This window comes from Lycorma delicatula, chromosome 1 (assembly GCF_047948215.1).
Source record: "Lycorma delicatula isolate Av1 chromosome 1, ASM4794821v1, whole genome shotgun sequence".
Taxonomy (NCBI): domain Eukaryota; kingdom Metazoa; phylum Arthropoda; class Insecta; order Hemiptera; family Fulgoridae; genus Lycorma; species Lycorma delicatula.
This window is the reverse complement of record NC_134455.1, coordinates 35,253,285-35,272,916: the sequence shown is the minus strand read 5'-3', so window position 1 is coordinate 35,272,916 and position 19,632 is coordinate 35,253,285. Positions and strand designations below refer to the sequence as shown.

Sequence of the window (19,632 nt, the reverse complement as noted above, 5' to 3'; positions counted from 1 at the left end):
CAGATTAAAGATTCTGTGTTACCATGGGACACCTCATACAGAAAAACTCGGCGTGAGGAAGTAGTCCTTTGTCGATTGCGGATAGGACGCACGAGGATCACACACGATTACCTGATGATAAGAGGACAAGCACCCCTATGCGCACGATGCAACTGCCCCATGACTGTGCACCATATACTCGTGGATTGCATATGTTATGCGTCGTAAATTTAATCTACCCAGAAACATCCGTGGTGTCTTGTGCAACGATAATGAAATTTTAACCCGGTTGTTTTTATTTCTTCGAAGTGCTGGGTTAATGCAAAAAAATTAATATTTAAGAGCCTTTTACACTCCTTATCGGAATTTGTTAAATTTTATATAGTTATTTTTTTATTTATTTTATTTATTTATTTTTTTATTTTTAATATTTTAAAGTTTGTCTGTGATATTAGTTGTAAGATTTTAGTAATGTTAGTTTTATGTTTTATTTCAACTTTTTAATTTTTATTTTTAACCTAGTTTTAATTATATAATTTGTGTTAGTTCTAAGTTTTATTTCATTTTGTTGTTTTAGTTTTAAGTTTTATATTAGATCTTTTATGGTTTTTAGTTTTTTTTTAGTCTTTTGTTATCCAAGAATGGGCCCTTTACACCCATCTTGGACTTAGTAAAATTCTATTTACTTTTATCTTATATTAGTTTTTACCTTCGATATTAGTTGTAAGTTTTATTCATCATTTAGAATAGTTTTAAAACATTTAATTTTCTATATAAAAAAAGGATCCGGGCGATGATAACGCACAAGCGTTTTTCGCCCTAAAAAAAAAGAAAAAAAGAAGAACAATTGCTAACATTTACAGGAACCAAACTGCGACAGTAATAATCAAAGAACATAAGAAAGAACCCGTAATAAAAAAGCGAGCTCGACAAGGATGTAACCTATCCCCTTACGTTTTAATCATTACATTGAATTAGCAGTTAATGATGTTAAAGAACAATTTAGATCCGGACTAACAGTGCAGGGTGAAAAGATAAATATGTTACGATTTACCGACGGTATAGCAATTCTAGCCGAGAGTAAAAAAAGGTTTAGAAGAAAACGATGAACGGCATGGATGAAGTCCTACGCAAAAACTACCGCATCAAAATAAACAAGAAAAAAACGAAGTAATGAAATGTAGTAGAAATCATGAAGATGGACCGCTGAATGTAAAAATAAGAAAAAAGATTATGGAGGTAGAAGAATTTTGTTATTTGGGTAGTAGAATTACTATAAATGGACGAAGCAGGAGCGATAAAAAAAATGCCGAATAGCACAGGCAAAACGAGCCTTCATTTAGAAATATAATTTTTTACATCAAAAATTAACTTAAACGTCAGGAAAATATTTTTGAAAGTATACGTTTGGAGCGTAGCTTTATATGGAAGTGAAACTTGGGCGATCGGAGTACCTGAGAAGAAAAGATTAGAAGCTTTTAAAATGTGGTGCTATAGGTGAATGTTAAAAATCAGATGCGTGGATAGTGACAAATGAAGAGGTGTTACGGAAAAGCCTAGCCTCCCGCGGTCGGACCCAGAAATGGGTTTGAGACGCTGGTCCAAACAGATATGGAATGCTAATCATAAATCCGTCCATAAAATATAACAAAACTTGAAACTTAGACCCCATTAAAATAAACCTTTAAACACGCCCGATTACAGAATCGTACAGCAGCAAATGACACTGTCCAGGCTCTGCGATTCAAAGGGAGAATTTGTGAAACTCCCGCCACTTTTGCATTCCATTCCAGGTGTTGCGGCAAATTGATGAATAGAGACATTTGGAAAAATATAGTTAAAAAGAAGAGACAGACTTTATATGCCACATATTAAGTCATACTGGAATAGTCGCTTCAGTATTGGAGGGACATGTAGATGGAAAAATTGTGCATGTAGGCAAAGTTTGGAATATGTAAAAAAATTGTTAGGAATGCAAGATGCAAGGGGTATACTGAAATGAAACGACTAGCACTAGATAGGGAAACCATTCAAATGAGTTTGCTATATATAAAACGTCCTTTGCAACAGCCACAGCGGAGAATACTACATACCACTCTTCTCACCTTGAATCTTGGTCTAAGGATTCTGGCTTCGCCTTTTCACCTGAGAAAACAAAATGTGTAGTCTTTTCTCGTCTGCGTGACCATTTATTCGGCAGGTTTTTCTAACGTAGAGCTAATTATTGTCTCTTCTAACTTTTAAGTTTTTAGGTTTATCATTTGACAGCTGCTTTATGTGGGTCAAACACGATCAAACAAAAACAAAAAGTTCCAAATTTCTAGATATGCTGCTACTTTTTAGCAAGGGGAGAGCCAATCAATTAGGTACCTTGCGTTTTTATTATTCCTTAGTTCGTTACCGTTTAGATTATGGTTGTATCACTTAATCTTCAGCCCTTCATAGCACGTGTAACAAGCTATAGGTGCCTTTAGATCAAGCCCTGTCGTAAATTGTCTGCGGTGAACCATAACTTTGGAATAGACGGTATTCAGTACCATATGAAATCTATATATATAAAAATGTTAAGTTCGTTTGTGTACGCTTCAAAAACTCAAAATGTTCTGCACCGATTGAGCTCAAATTTTAGCACGATATATAACCCGCATCAAAGATTGTTTTCATCTATTTTTAATAAATCTGTCTATCTATTTTTAATTTGGAAATTTAAACAAAGGAAAACCAATCAGATCAATGCAAGATGGCCGCTGTCAAACACAACGATCAAATTTCTTTGAATTATATTTAACAGCTAAAACATCTGTATTTTATTATAAAAAAAACACCAAAACAAAAAGAAAAGCCACCAAGAAGGATGACTTACAGTAAATAAAATAAAACACCCAACTTTCTTATAGCCCAGATAGACTTAAGACTATGCAAACAAAAAAAGTCGAAAAAACCAAATACACAGAACATAATATCCCTACATAATGACCAAAAAATCCTTTGTTAGGTTAAATATTCACTTTTGTCTGAATTTACAGAAGGCATTTACAACGAAGCATTGATAAATATTGAAGACAAGTGCTTAGCTAATGCAAATAAAGTTCTTAGTCAACAGGGAATGCCAGCATCCATCCGAGCTGCGATTGCTTCATTTGATGTGGATTTACGCAGTGAACAGAGTTACAACATTGTGATCTTCAGTCATATGTCCAATCAAACATTCCCAAATTAACACGTGAACAGAAAGGCATTTATGATCGCATAATGCAAATGATAAGTGACGGAGTTGGGGAGACCTTCTTCTTGGATGCCGCAGGAGGAACTGGGAAAATATTCCTCATTATATTGATTCTAGCAACGGTTCTATCAAAAAATGACATAGCCTTAGCTCTTGCTTCGTCTGGAATAGCTGCGACATTGTTACCAGGTGGAAGGACTGCGCATTCAGCTCTGAAGTTGCCATTAAACATGCAAATCATCGAGACTCCCACTTGCAATATTTCCAAAGCATCCTGTATGGGAAAAGTATTACAAAAATGTAAACTCATTGTTTGGGATGAATGCACGATGGCACATAAAAGAATCGCTTAAAGCTCTTGATCGATCGTTACGAGATTTGCGTGGAAACGTTCAACCATTCGGGAATGCTTTGATATTGCTCGCAAGAGATTTTAGGCAAACATTGCCTGTAATTTCTCGATCGCCACCAGCAGACGAAATAAATACTCGCCTGAAATATTCAACACTGTGGCGACACGTACGTACATTTCAGTTGACTACGAATATGCGTGTCCAGTTGCAGAATGATCCATCAGCTGAGGTATTCTCACGACAGTTACTGGACATTGGAAACGGACAGCTGCCAGTCGATGAGACGAATTTTTAAATTCACTTGATCTGACAGGGATGCCACCACACATATTAAAACTGAAAATAGGTGTGCCAATTATCCTGTTGCGGAATATTAATCAGCCAAAACTCTGCAACTGCACGCGACTTGCAGTTAAGAAATTGATGAATAACGTAGTGGAAGCAACGATTTTAACGGGGCCTTTCAAAGGTGAAGATGTCCTCATTCCTCGAATACCCATGATCCGACCGATACACTATTTCAATTTAAAAGATTGCAATTCCCAATTCGATTGGCATTTGCAATCACAATCGATAAAGCTCAAGGTCCATCTTTAGAATTGTGTGGTTTAGATTTAGATACGGATTGGTTCTCACATGGGGAACTGTATGTTGCGTGTTCCCGAGTCGGTAAACCAGATAGCCTAGATATACGCAGACAGTGGAAAAACAAAAAATATTGTATATCCACAAGTATTGCAAAATTAAACTTCTATGAAACGTATGCTTTGTTTTGTTTCTCATCCATGCAACCACAATGTGCCACAGCGAAGCGTGGCGGGTACAGCTAGTTTACTATATATTTCTTATGCTATATTTTTGTACTGTCTCGTTTTCTTCTTTTTGACAACTGTGTATCTAGTTAGCCTAAATACAGCTGATGTTAATATATAAATTTATTAATATTGAATTTTTCCCTCTCGTTCATAACTTGATATAAACTTGGTCATCTCATATTATAAATACTACACAATAATGTGTTTAAAGAATATAACTAAATATGTAAAAATAAATAAAGAAACATTAAATAATCATTTGAACAAGTGAATCGGTGAATTTTATTTAAAGTAAAGTTATTCAGTGGATTACAGTATTTAGAATAGTGTACATGATCGCGGACACTACTCGACACATTTTTGTGAACATTTTGATCCTCCTCCGCGGAGATTTGAAGATTTATTTGTGATAGTGCTGATTTAAATATGTGTTCTTCAAATTATAATTACACTTAATTTTCTATTGGATCCAGAGTAATACATAAAAAAGGATTTGGTTAACTTGCCGTCTTATATTGGAATTGAGGTTACGACATTATCTAGCCAGTATTTACGTTATATTATTTAATTATTAAGAATTTCATTATAATGGCTAAAGAACAATTACTAAAACAGAGACGGACTGTTAAAATCGCCGTTACACGAATTAATACATTCACTGATAATTTTGATGTCACAATGTGTGATATTTACACCCTTCAAATCCAATTGAGAAATCTTCATTTACAGAATAAATATGAAATTATTGCAATCTGGCCTTGAAACTGAATTTGATGACGATGATCCCTAATCAGATAGTATTCAGGTTGAAGGTAATTTTTGTTCTGTTGAATGTAGATTACAATATCTGATAAAAAAAGTATTCAAAGAACAGTAATTCAAGAAGCCAATATTAACACAGCAATTAACAACTAAAACTGCAGTCAATTAATATAAAAATACTTAAGGGTAATATATTACATTGGCAGCATTACTATAGCATTCTCAATGAGCTGGTTCATATTAGAAATGATTTGACTAACTTAACAAAAATTGCGTTACCTACATTTTTCTTTGAATGATGATGCGTTGGCAGTTGTTAAGCCTTTGCCCATTACAAATGAAAACTATATCATAGCACTAGAGCTGTTAAAAGAGCGATTAGTCAATAAGTATATAATCGCTTTTCATAATGAATTTAATTTTAAAATTAAATTCTTTATAGAGAGAATCTTTGGACATGCCCAGATTTATTATTGAATTCTCTTATGCAAGTGCCTTAGAAGTATTGCAGATTCCAACTAACATGTAAGAATTCATTGTAATTCAATTCTTAACTACAAAATTAGTTCACAACACTTCTAAAAAATGGAGAAAGAAACTATTAGCTCAACAGTTTCCCACCCTTCAAGATTTCCTAGCATTTCTCGATTCAAGGTGTCCAAGAAGTTGGACACCTTGTTCATATGGATGAATAATAACCATTCTTCGTTTAAATTACAATTAGACAAAAACATAATTTTGTCTATGGAAATATGTAATGCCAACAGTGTTCATGGTGATGTTCGATCATGTCTGGTCTTGTTAGATTCGGGAAATCAAATTAATTTCTGTACATATAAATTTGTCCAAAGGTGTCAGGGCTTCCGTTTATAAAATTTAATCTTCCCATTACAGGAATAAAAAATTCACTTTCTCAATCTCAACACAGCATTGTAATTACATTACACTCTTTATACGTGGATTTTTCATTTAAGGAAGAATGTGCTGTTCTGTCAAACATAACCGATTATCTTCCACCACATACCTTGACATTTCACATCTTAGTTTTTGGCAGTTTTCAATATCTTATTTTTGGCAGTTTTCAATATCTTATTTTTGGCAGATCCTAGCATTAATGTAACTAGTGATGTTGATGTGCTTGTCGGAGCTCAATTTTATCTTATCCTTATTCTCCCTGGAAAATGTATTCGAAACTTTTCCTATTATACAAGAAACCAAGCTAGGATACATCCTTAGTGGTTGTCTTACTATTACTGGTAAAGACAATAATTCTATTATATCATTCTTTGCTCGTAAAGATTTTACAAATCTTTCAAATTTAATTTAAAATTTTTGGTTGAAGAGATCAATACTGACATTTCATTTTACGAAAATTCCACATGCAAAAAACATTTTCAATTTTAACTTTTCACGAAATGAGCAAGGTAGATTCAATGTTGTTACCACAAAAATATGGTAACGTTCAAATGGGCGCGTCCTTTCTTAATGCTCGAACTAGATTATTACAGTTACAAAAATGAGTAACCAATGACTTACCCTTAAAAGAGGTTACTCATTATAGTATCTAGATTTGGGACACATGTTATCACTTAATTCCGACGACTTATTAATTAAACAGTCCAATGTGTGCTATTAACCGCATCATCCAATATTTAAACCATCCAGTTTGACTACTAAGCTTCGTGTTGTTTTTTATGGTTCGGCTAAAACCTCTAACGCTCTATCTCTTAATGATATTTTAGTAGTTGGTCCTGTAGTCCAGCAAGATTTATTTTCAATAATGGTTAGATTTAGAACATATAAGTATGTCATTACTTCAGACATAGCAAAGATGTGTAGACAGATTTTAATTACACCTAATGATTCAATTTGCAGCGCATATTATGGAGTGATTCTCCAAATCAGGAAATAAAGCATTATGCTTTACGTACAGTAACTTATGGAACTGCTTGTGCTCCATTTTTAGCCACACAATATTTAATATAAATAGCCAATGAAAATGAAATTAATTATCCACGAGCTTCCATCAGTACTTCCCTGGATCATATATTCCATCTCTTCAAGAGTATTATATACGAAAGTTAGTATTGGAATAAGACCTCAGACACGTTATTTTATCAAATTATTCATTTCAGTGATACTAATATCTGTACTAAAAGAAATAATTTATCTATAATAGCTGGTGTCTTTGATCCACTAGGACTTATTGGTTCTATTATATTTTCTTACAAACATTTTATGAAGTCAAATTATGAGGGCGGTCCAGAAAGTAACGTTTCTACACTCTGTATGCATCAAGCTGTTGTAGCATATGAACTGTGTTCGTTGTGAATTATTGAAATAAGCGCTTCAATAGAAAATCCCGCGAGTAATGAGGTGCGTTCTAACTGAAATTCAACTTTGTGAGTATACGGAGGTGGAATAATAAGTGATGGTGGAGTGAGGCAGTGGTGCATTCAGTTTAAAAATGGCCGCATCATGTTCATGATTAGGATGAGCGCAATGGCCAGCCTAGCCTTGTGACTGATGAACTGACGATGAAAATCAACAATAAAATTTGTGAAAATCGCCGCATTACGATTACGAAACACTCGTTTCATTTCCCCCAAATTTCATGTAGTTTACTACATGAAATTGTTATCGGGGAAGCTTGGTTATCACAAGTTTTGTGCAAGATGGGTGCCAAAAATCTAAGGCGATAGATTTCTACAGAGAAGGAATTGAAAAGCTTGTGGATCGTTATAAGTGCCTCAATTTAAATGATGACATGTAGTAAAATAGTTTAAGGTCCATTTCAAATGTATATAATAAAATTAATTTTTTTGGTTGGTTTTTTACTTCAAAAGGTAAGTTACTTTCTGGGCAGCCATTGTAAAATCAACTGGAATGAAAAATTACCCAAAGCATTATTATCTCAATGGCTCTGTTTACATAATCAGTTATCTTCAATTCAATCATTTAAGATAAATCGTTCCATAAATCCTAACAATAAATGTAAGATTAAGTAAATATAAATACATGGCTTTTCTGATGCCTGTATAAGGGGTTATGGTTGTTGTATTTATATTCAATTATTATTTGCCAACAATGCAATCTCATCAAATTTATTATGCTAAAAATCAAGATTGGCCCCTCATAAATCTATGTAGATTCAGCAGTTGCAATTTACTGGATTCATGGGCAGCCATCCATCTGGAAGATATTTGTAAGCAGTATAATTGCTGAAATTAAACAAAACATGGCAGTTACTAACTGGCAAATCTTCGAAAAATCCTGCTGATATATTATCTAGAGGCTGTTTCCCAAATAAATTGATCCATATGTCGCTATGGTGTCATGGTACAAGTTGGCTTTCACAATCTTCATTATCCTGGCCAAATAATTACAATTCTATATTTAATAACTGTAACTTGAATCCAGAATGTTTACTGGAAAAACGTAAAACTATTTCAATGCCAAATGTGTCTACTGTTTTGCTTGATCATACCCTAAGGTTCTTGTCTCTACAAACGTTTGCTTCCGGTTTATTCATAATGTAAAGTTGAACTGATCAGAATGAAATTTTAGTACATTATCTACACAAGAACTAAATCATACTCTTTACCTTTTTCTTGCTACAATCCCAATCTATACATTTTGGTAATGAGATAAACAATCTATTGTTAAACAAAGTAAGCTTATTTCTCTTGATCCATTTTTGGATCAATTGGGTTCACTACATGTAGGAGGTAGGCTACAACATTCTTATAGAGTGAGTCCCTCTTGACCTTTCTTTGCTTATGTAGTTGATTATAAGGGTCTGATTATAACACGTTATGGCGAGCAGACATCTTGCAGGCGAGATCTAAGTCCTTGGGTAAGACTTGCATGGCTGTTTTCACTTTACAAGCATTTATTGCGGCCTTAAAGAGATTTATGTCTCTTAGAGGTATTCCTCCTCAAATATTTCCTGACAATGCCTCTAACTTTTGCTGCGCTAGAAATATCTTCTACAATCTATATCAGCTGTTTAAATCAGACATACAAAATTAATGAGGTTGATTTTATGGATCTGGGCTCTGTCTTCGTGATTGAGGCCCCCCTCTTCACTTCACCATGTGTATTTGAGACCCTGTTTACGTTCATAAATCCTGAATTATAAATACGTTTCAGACAAATTTTATTTTATGTGAGCATATATATTATTATTTTTTTATAATATTATTTACTATTGTGTGTAATGATATGTCAATAGTAGTTTGTATTGCTCTAACTCTGAACATAATTAATTGACAAACATGACAGACAGAAACATTTATAAATAAATGTTATTATGATTTTAGTTTCTTTTACACTTTGAGCTGAAAGCTTGCATTTCTTCAGCTGTTACGGCAGCAAATTACTTCAAAAACAAAATATATATTGCTCTTCTTTTCAATACAGTCTTAAGCATAACATTATATCACACTAAGAAACTATAGTGGATATGAACCTTCAATCATTAAACATCAACTTCAACAATCAATCAATCATTAACTTTGTTAAAATTAACTAGCAGGATAGTAGTATTTCAAGCAAGCATTATGTGTTATGTGTTTAAATTAGGATTGTGGTTTAGAAGAGGATTATGTATTCTTAAAATAACTACTTCACAATTTAAAGGTTTTTTTTTTGTTTTAATAAGGACCTTCAATAATATGATTAATTATTAATAAAATGATTAAATTATATACTCAAAGTATGTGGAAATTATTTTAAAGGACCTTTTGGAGCTAATAAATAGCACTTGTCATTAAGAGTTTGCTAGTAGCTCTGAAGATCTCATGTTGCGATTCTGTCATTGAAACTACATTGAAGAATCTTCTAATTACTAATCAGCTTCAAATGATTCTTTTGAAGAAAGTGAACAATTTACATATAATGAAAGTGAACAATTTTATTTTGTGTAAATATTATGTAGACAATGAATTTCTGCAATGCCAAAACTACAACAAAGTTTATAATTTTAATTGATTTATATCTGTCATCCCATTTAGCCAAATTCGTTCACATGTCAGTGGATTTTCTGCAACAGAAGTAGAGAAAAAATGTACAAAATGTATTTAATTTACTTAACAATATGTATTATTTTAGTCTTAATTCTTTCTACACATGAGAAACTAAGAATAAATTGATTGACTTTTCAAAAAATTTGGGGCTATTCTTTTTTTAAATAATGTTTAGTGTAATTTTTTTCTGACATATACACCATAAAATTTCTTTCTTATGCTTTATTATCTCACCAATAATTTTGTTTTAAGGTTATCAAAGAATTTTTGGGAGTATAATTTTTATTAGTTTAATATTAGGCAACTCTTTGGTTTTTTAGGTGGTGATTAAAAATTTTAATAAAATATTCTATGTAAAATTGTATTTAATTTTGGGTCCCTTCTTTTAACATCTGTGGGCTTTATAATCAGTGTCAGAATGGTACAAAAACAAATACTATTTTTGTTAGATTCTGTTAAAATTTATCAATAGCTATGGATTTTTTTTATCACATTAGATGTAAGGTGATTTATTTTAAAATTATTGTTAATTTTATTGTAACCTTTTATTTTAATCGAGTAATCAAGTTGCGTAGTTTGTTTAAACATTTTAATAAAATTCTCTCAAAAAATTAGTTATAAAATTAAATTAGTTTTATCACATTTTATGTATTACACTAATGAATGTAAATTACACTAATAAATTTGATCAATATGATTTGTTTTCTGTACAAGATTATATTTTTTTAAATATTCACTGAGTTCTACATCTTCAACTATTTGCTTTTTTATATTGGAATATATTTCCCTCTATTACAGTTTATGTTGCCCATACTTCCTACCAGAAGTAATTTAACAATTCATAAATCTTGTTTTTTTTCCATATGATTCTACCAGAATTTCTCAGTTTCTGTTTATTTAAATATACCTATTTATATTTTAAACATTATTCTGTATAACTTACAATTTTTTTATTTAGGTTTTTTGCAGAACTAATAATTTTTTTCTAATTTATTTTTATATGTGTATCATATTATTTGTATTTCACTGCTATCTTGCTAAACTCTATTGAGAAAGTCTGCTTTTAATGCCTTTTGTACTTTACCCATTTGCATCAACTTGTATTTGTATCAACTTATAGTGTATTGTAGTTAACTTATTTCCTTTTCAGTCACATTTATTTGCTTATATTATTATTTTTTAATCTGTTTTCCAGTTAAAAAAAAATTTGATTATAGTATAATTATTAAAAAAGAAATTACCTACCCAAGTGAAACCAATTTTCTTGTGAGCCAGCATCAATTCGTGCAGATTGTAGACAATTACGTATTGCAATCATTACTGTTACACTCAAGTTAAGTGGTGGTTCTCCAGTAGCTGAAATAAAGTTGGAAGTGATTACTGTATGTTTAGAAAGGAAGGAACGATGAATGCTTGATTATTGTCGCATGTTAAATGGATTAATCACTAAAGAAAACCTAGGAGTAAAAACTGTTAGGATAGAATATTTTACTAAAAATTTCATTAAACACTAAAAAGATCTCATATTAATGAAAAACTACCAAAATTGTTGTTTTACATACTCCTTTGGATCATTTTGATTCTCATTTTGAACTTTTATATTCATAATTAATGTGAAATTTTTTATTTTTCTCCCAGAAAAAAAATTCTAAATGATAAATAATTTTATTTTTTTTAGAAAAAAAAGAAAATATTTAGTTTTTAAAGTACACTATAACAATTTTAAGAAAGTAATTCTTTCTGCACTTCACATCTTTTCTGTAGAGAATGATACTAGAAATACCAATCAATCATATAAGTTTTATTACATTAATCTTGCGTTACATTTATATTTGTTACTTGTTGCATATTATAGACTATAACATTTTCTTATAGGAACTAATATATTCAAAATATGAAAGTTTAATAAACAAAAACTGAAAGAATTTGAAACAATCTTTTATGACAGCTAATAGGCGCCATCATCTTTAAATTTTAGAAGTACGATGCTCATTCTACTCTAACTAACTAACTACTCTAGTAACGTAGAGTTTTTTGTGCACCCCTCATACAGGAAACAAAAAGCCTAAAAACTGAATCATCACTTCATTATGTTTCAATAAAGATACCTTCTCCAGCTACTAGACAGTATATGAGATAGGTGCATGGAGCCTAGGTAGCAGCTGAGGCTAGTCCCATTGTATCTGTCCTGGGAAGAAAGAAGGGTGTTGAAAGAACCAATCAGTCCATATGTACTATCTTTAACTGGGGTATTTACGCTTGCCCAAGTCTGAGCTAACATGTAACCACTCATTCTGATTTGTATCTTGGCCTTGAGCAACAAATATTGACAGTTATTTCAGTGTCTCACTTTCTACAGATACAGAAATGCACCAAATTTCAAATTTAATCATTTCCTAATTAATCATATTGTATTTATATACTTGATATATTGTCACTGTCATACCAAAAGTCAGTCACTAACTGCACTTTTTCACTAAGCAAAATGAAGTTACAGGAGTCAAATGAATTTTAAAAATCTATTTTTATTAAAATGTTACAGTACTTTTTATAATAAAACTAATTTTAGATACCACAATGAATTATAGCAGTTATGGTTTTTAAAATAATTTTAAAAAAAATGTTTTTGTACTTTGTGATTTTTTCCTCGAAGACAGTTAGCATCATTTTGAATATTAATGATTTCTTTAATTTTGATTACTGATTAAAATTAAAATGCATATTACAATATCAGAACAGAAAAATACTAACAAAAACTCACTTATATTAGAACTAGTGTTCATATTTTTTGAAAATTTGTTTAATGTAATTTAATTTAACTAACACATTAAAAAACTGCTGCTACTAATAATGTTACTAAGAATAACATAATTATTATAAAAATTCATAATTAAAATTAACAATATATATATATATATATATATATATATTACAATATATTTTTTTTGAAATTTTTTTAAAATTATAAGTTATGAAATAAATGTTTGTATATGTAATTTAATAGGTGTACAAGCAAGTCATGGAGTGTCTACATCAGATTTACAAATAAAAATTACCAAGTTTTTAAGTTCTGACTACTTTCTACTTCACTTCTTCTTGGGATGGCCTCGAAATCTGATAATGATGTTTTTATGTAACTCTGTGTGCTTATAAAAGATATACCATGAGTGTTTCTCACATATCTTATGGCTTAATCTGTAATCAGTTCACCACATTCATTCATGGTTCGGTTTCTTATCGTTGATTCAGAATTCAGGAAGGACACTTAATTAAAGAAATCACTGTGTTTGAGCTACTTTACATGATATGGGCCTATGTTTTATTTTTGCCTCTGAAAGACCTTGCATTACAGAATTTTTCTTACCAACCACTCATTCCATAAATAGCTCTGTTGTTCTTCTTTGACTCAATAGTTGAAAGCATGAAATCACATTTTGTATGACTGTGGCCAGATTCAAGAAAATTGTGGTCTATAACTTCTATGTTTGCATTGTACATTGTACACAGCATTGGTGCTGCGATTTCAATTCTGATCCTCGCAAATGTCTGAAAAAAGAGAAACTTTTGTAACTGTCTCTCCAGAAGAAACTTCATTGCTGCCTCTTCTAGCATTTAATTCATTCAAGAAGCAAAACCTTCATAGATTGTAAGATTATGCACAATTATTTTTTATGCATAATATGTGACCAATATATCAAAACATAGGATATGTAAGATCTGACAGAAGATCAAATGTTGCAGTTACTAAAGAAATATCAGTTTTTGCTTTATTACAGTCTTTTTTTCTCTGTTGTGATTATCGTACTCCTCTTTACTTAACTTCATCTTTTATTTCTTTATATTTTGTGCATAGTGTATATTGATCCTTTTTTGGTTTGAAAAAAGAAAAATTATATTTTGTGCAAAAATATGTGTGGTACAGAGACTGAAAAACTGGTTTTAAGTGTTTATCATTACACATTTATTTATAAAGAGAATACATTTTCAAATTAGACAAATTTTTACCCAAATATCTTCCATTTTGATTTATCTCCTTTTCTCCATAGAGTAAATTAGAGATAGATTAATAGATAATAGATTAATAGTTTCTTCCTGATTTTTATTTAGGGCTAAATTACTAATCCCAGGGTCAGAGTTTTCATGGATGCAAACGAATGAACCATTTTCTAAATAATAGTTTTCTTAGTCACTAAATGTAGCTTTATTTTCAATTGTTGCAGTTTTTCTGAAGCATTATCATGTTTTTGATGAGAACTAACATTTAAAACACTTATGAATCCTCTAACGAATTAATTTGAAAATGTACTGTCACGTTGCTGTATTCTTCACAATCAGGTATGAAACCTGGATCTTCATCTGTATCAGAGTGCTAGTGAATGATGGTGTAGCATGCGTAAAGATGGTGTAGTACGCGTAGTTCAGTTGCAGGTAGGCAGCACGTTTTTCAAGAGACCTACTACTAAATTTGTTCCATTGCCAATAAACTGAGACAATGTAATTAATATTGATCAAAGATCAACGTGCGGGGAGTATGTTTGGGTTAAAATCAGACACTCAGCACTGCCTACGGGCAGCTTTGGTATTAAGAATATTTTGTTATAATAATCAGTGTGTAATTATTTTATTTATAATACAGTCCATTATTCTGCTACAACATACAGCCCGTTATCAAGTGCTATCTTCATCACTTCTCCCAAGTTCTATCCACATCGATGTTATCCATCTTAAACCTTCATCATGACATTTTTTTTAATACAAATTCCTTTTTCACTTAATTGACAAAAATTAAAAGCACATAAAAAAATTAAAAAGATAACCTGTAAAGGTACACAAATGTTTTTGGATGTACAAGATTTATAGATTACTAACACACACCCACACCCCCGAACACACACTGTATTTATATATACATATACTTTATATATATAAAGTAACAAGAAGATATTCACAGAAATAAATTATTCACTGTAGGTTAAAATAAAGAGAACATAGAAAATGTTTTCCTCCAAGTATGATGCCAGCTGATCAATGGTACTACCAATTGCATTGATCAGGGTATTATTATTACTCACTAAGTGACTTCTTCAACAAATCAAATTACCATATTTTTACTCTTAGGAAAACTTACAATGATTTTCTCATATTCTAATGGTGGTATGCAGTTAATGATTTTTTCCTCCAAAAGTAAACAAAAAATTATAATTACTTCAGTAAAATACTGAATTTTTGAATTTTTTCAGTTAGTGACTTTTTGGATGACAGTATTTTTTATAGGTATATATTATCTGATATTATTATTTTGTAATTTGTGAAAAATGCCTTGCCTGCCAGGATTTGAACCCAGAACCTTCCAGTTGAAAGTAGAAATGCTGCTACTCTAAGTAGGGTAACTATTGTATTCTAATTACATCAGTATAATAAGATACGTTTGTTGTAATACTGTTAATGCAGATAATAGTCCCCCCCAACACTAATTGTATGAGAATAAGTAATTGGTATGTATGCACAAATATACATGTCTGTTTACGTCAATAAACATTTCTAAAATGTATATCTAAAATGTCTATGTGTTCTTGCAATAGTACCACAACAGCTTGTTTTTTATTACATTCCTTAATATGGTCAGTGAAAGTCTTTTTACAATATTTATCTCAACATTTTAGTCAAAGACTGATGCTATTATTGTGCTTATAAATTATTATTTAAAATTTTTATGTTAGTTTATATTCATTATAAATACTAACTTGTATGTATATAATTAATGTATAATGTAGGTGAATAAAATCTGTAATGATATAATGCAAAAGAGAAAGTACTTATAACAGTTCCTATAAAAAAGTGAAGGAAGCTGATTAGTTTAAAACAGTTTTTTTTAGAAAACACAAGAATCAGGTATGAATTAAACAGATTTAAATGGAGTGGATCATCTATTCAGTTTATATATCCAGGAAAACATTTAAGCAAAGCCATTATCAATAATTAAGATATTAAGTCAGAAATGATGTCAAACTGAAAAAGCATTTAAGTCATCAAAGGGTGGTTTGAATTTTTTTTATGTTACATAAGCAGCTGATATACCTAATCGACACACATACATAACACAGGATACTGTACAAAATCCACACACATGCACTGCACTACATCAGATAACATATTTTTTCTTCACAGATATCTCATCATCTTATGACCATTGCAATTGTAATCCATGGTAAAGATCTGTATGGATGATGGTAGTTGGATAATGCTTTGTAGTGTGCCTGGAATGAGTCCCCTTGAACCAAGTTAAACCCATTTGTCAGGTGGTGTTAGCACTAGCTCCAGTACATATGTACCTGCTTAAATGGTCTTGTGTCTTAAAGGTACTTAAAGGGCAAAATATTTAGGTCAAATTCAATTATAGTGATTAATTGTCTACTTGAAAAAACCACTTCAAGTTCTGGGAAGTAAAGAGAATTTGTTTTGTATTATCAAATGTGATTTAATTCAAGGGAGTACTATACCTCATGTTCTGCAGAAAATATTTACTGAACTTTAAACAATACCAGCTGGTCAACCACTGATCACTTCATAATTATTCTTGCACTCAAATCTGAACTTGAGAGCTTCTGAAAATATAGTAGTTTTAAATTCACAGTAAATTACCCATGAAAATATATGTATGGGGTTATATCAATCACCTCTTGACCTTGCTAGAACATGAAGTAAAACAAACATTATTTATGTTACTATGTCATAAACTGCCTCCTGCCTTAGTTTAGTATTTCTGCTACGTTGTACTTCAGCAGTTCTTTGAGATTAGTGATAGGGGTACTGGAATATTTTCTTTGTATTTATATTTGGTAGCAAGATATTGTTTGTTCAATATGGTTGAGGGTTTTTTAAGTGCAGTTTACTTTCAAAATGTCAAGATTTACTGCAGAAAATTGAATGTTCAAATGTACCATCTGCTTTTAAACTGGTTCCTTGTAAAGAAGGCTTACCAATACCAACACTGAAATTGAAGTTGGGGGATATTAACAATTCAGAGCTTAGTGTAGTGATGATATACAAACTGATGAAATGTAGGCCTTTCTGAGAACACTTATAGTCCTTAATTTTGATGGATAAATTGAACTTCACCGGATAAACCCTGTTATACCTATCATCAAAATGATATGGTTTGTGACTTGGGCCTATCAAAAAAGCAGGCTGCAAATTTCCAACAAGCTAATAACCATAGCAGTTGATGTCCATAAAAAAATAATAAAAACTGCCTCTCTTTTAAAATGAAAGAAACTTCTAAGTGTTTCATGAAATTGAGGGTTTTTTTGTGTATGTTTTGACATCGATAGATTAATGATTAAACGAGAAATTAATCATAAATCTACAGAATGGTGATTTTTTATTGATTCATCTAAATGAAGCCTAAAAATCAACTTCACAATTGATAGAAGAAAGTAACTGTTGTTTGTTTAGTTTTGGTGAAAAGAAAAACTAAAAATTCCAAGTATAAGAACTTCATAAGTCCTACCAAGTCATGGGATGTTAGATGTCACTGGAAATACATTTTCTACATTTGCATATTGATTTGTTATATTTTAATATATTTTATTTATTTTCCATTTGATGCAAAAGAAAAAATTAAGAAAATATTATCGTATTTAACATATATTAACATTATTTTATTTTATTTTTATATAGACCATCATATTGCTTATTGCATTGAATAAAATAATATTATTTCATAATAAATAAAAAATAATTGTAATAAAATGATGAGTTTTGTTTTATTCTGATTATTACTTTTTGACAGTTTTTATGATTTATCTAACATTGCTCTTAACAAACAAACTGTACAGGTTTCAGATTTATAGGAGTTGTTTTTAAATTTTCTGCTGCAAAATCAATTAAAAATAAAAATTTTATTGATGTTAGACACAATTTTTATCTTTGTTTTAATTATATTTTTACATTTTAATTTTAACTTAATTGATTAATCTTTGTCATTTTATACAATTTTTTATATTTTATGTTTTTATCTCTTGTTTTGATTACAATTTTAAAAAAAGTTTTAATTTAAATAAAAGTTTAAAAAATGTTATAAAAGATTTTAAAATATGATAAGTTATAAGTGAATAAGTGATATGTTATGGATTGCAAGTTTATGTTGTTTTTTTTGTAATGTATAATATATAAATTATGCAGCTCATGATGCGAATCAAGTTCACAAAAGCACTTCTGTTTGTGTAATGAAATAAGGTAAGTCATCCTATTTCAATTATTCTGTACTTAGCGGTTGATCTATTAAATATAAATTAATATATACATGAGTATTATATATATATATATATATATATATATATATATATGTGTGTGTGTGTGTGTGTGTGTGTATTATATTTACTACTCTTAATTATCGAATTACTCCTAACTATTTATTAATTTTATTGTTGTTTATACATCTACTATGAAAAAAAAGGAATATATTACCTTTTGAACCTAGAACTCCAACAGGATTTGAAACATTTTTTAGAAGGCGAATTCTAAAATCAACTGGTATATCTTTTGCACCTGGCGGTTTGTAATTCTGAAAAAATTTATGAAAAATAAATTATTACCTTGTAACATTGAAAGAAGAGTATTAAGTATGAATGAAAAAAGAATAAACCAAATTAGAACAGGAAGTTAGTTAAAAGTTCTATTTACTGAATTAGTAATAAAAAAAGAATTATCTCATGCAAAAGTTTTAATCTTATTTCCCTTTACACTTTTACTAGGTGTATTATGTAGATGCTTTATTTCGTGGCACTCCAGCATTGTGATCTATTTCTTTTTTTTCAAAGTTCTTAATATTTATTAAAAATGCTTTTTTCTGATATAATTTTAGTGTCTTTACAAAAACTATTTGTAAATTGCTATGTAAATTCATGTTGCACTGCCCTGATAGTATAAAGTAACTGAATATTATTAACTGTTGATAAAAGTAAAAACAAACAACCTAAAAATCCAGTAGTAAGTGAAACAACCATCTAAAATGCTAAATTCCTACTTCATATTATATTTAAAGTTAAAATTGTTTCTTAATATCCATATAATAAAAAACTGCTATTAAACATTTTTACATTCTCTCCCTAATTTTAATTGAAAAAGAAGTAAGAGCACCCATCTATTACACATTATCTACTGCACAGTTTCTCAAGCTGGGGTTCATGGTGATATTAAAGGGTGGGGGGTTGCAAAAATTAGCCCACAACTTTACATGTAAACAATAATGAAATCATTTTATGAGAAAAAATCATTTATTATAAACATTTTACTTAAATTTACAAGTACACATGCCAAAGAAAATAAATTAAATGTGGTTGTGTTTGTTTTTCATTTAAACATTTCTCCATACGTGGATCTATGTTTGAAACACACAAAAGAAAATTATTTTCAAGTGATAAAAGACCAATTCTACATTTAGTTTTTAGTGCAAGCATAGATAAAAA

General features: G+C 30.4%; 1 protein-coding gene across 1 annotated transcript in view; it reads right to left on the bottom strand.

The window, feature by feature from the left end:
- Positions 1-10,032: 10,032 nt before the first annotated feature.
- LOC142317477 (xanthine dehydrogenase-like) overlaps positions 10,033-19,632 on the bottom strand; it is a 152,709-nt gene continuing 143,109 nt past the window's right edge. The window contains exons 25-27 of the mRNA XM_075354045.1: positions 18,632-18,728; positions 11,408-11,518; positions 10,033-10,179 (exon numbers count right to left, since the gene is read on the bottom strand). Coding sequence (XP_075210160.1) covers positions 10,112-10,179; positions 11,408-11,518; positions 18,632-18,728 — 276 coding nt within the window. The 3' untranslated portion in view covers positions 10,033-10,111. The remainder of the gene's footprint in view (positions 10,180-11,407; positions 11,519-18,631; positions 18,729-19,632) is intronic.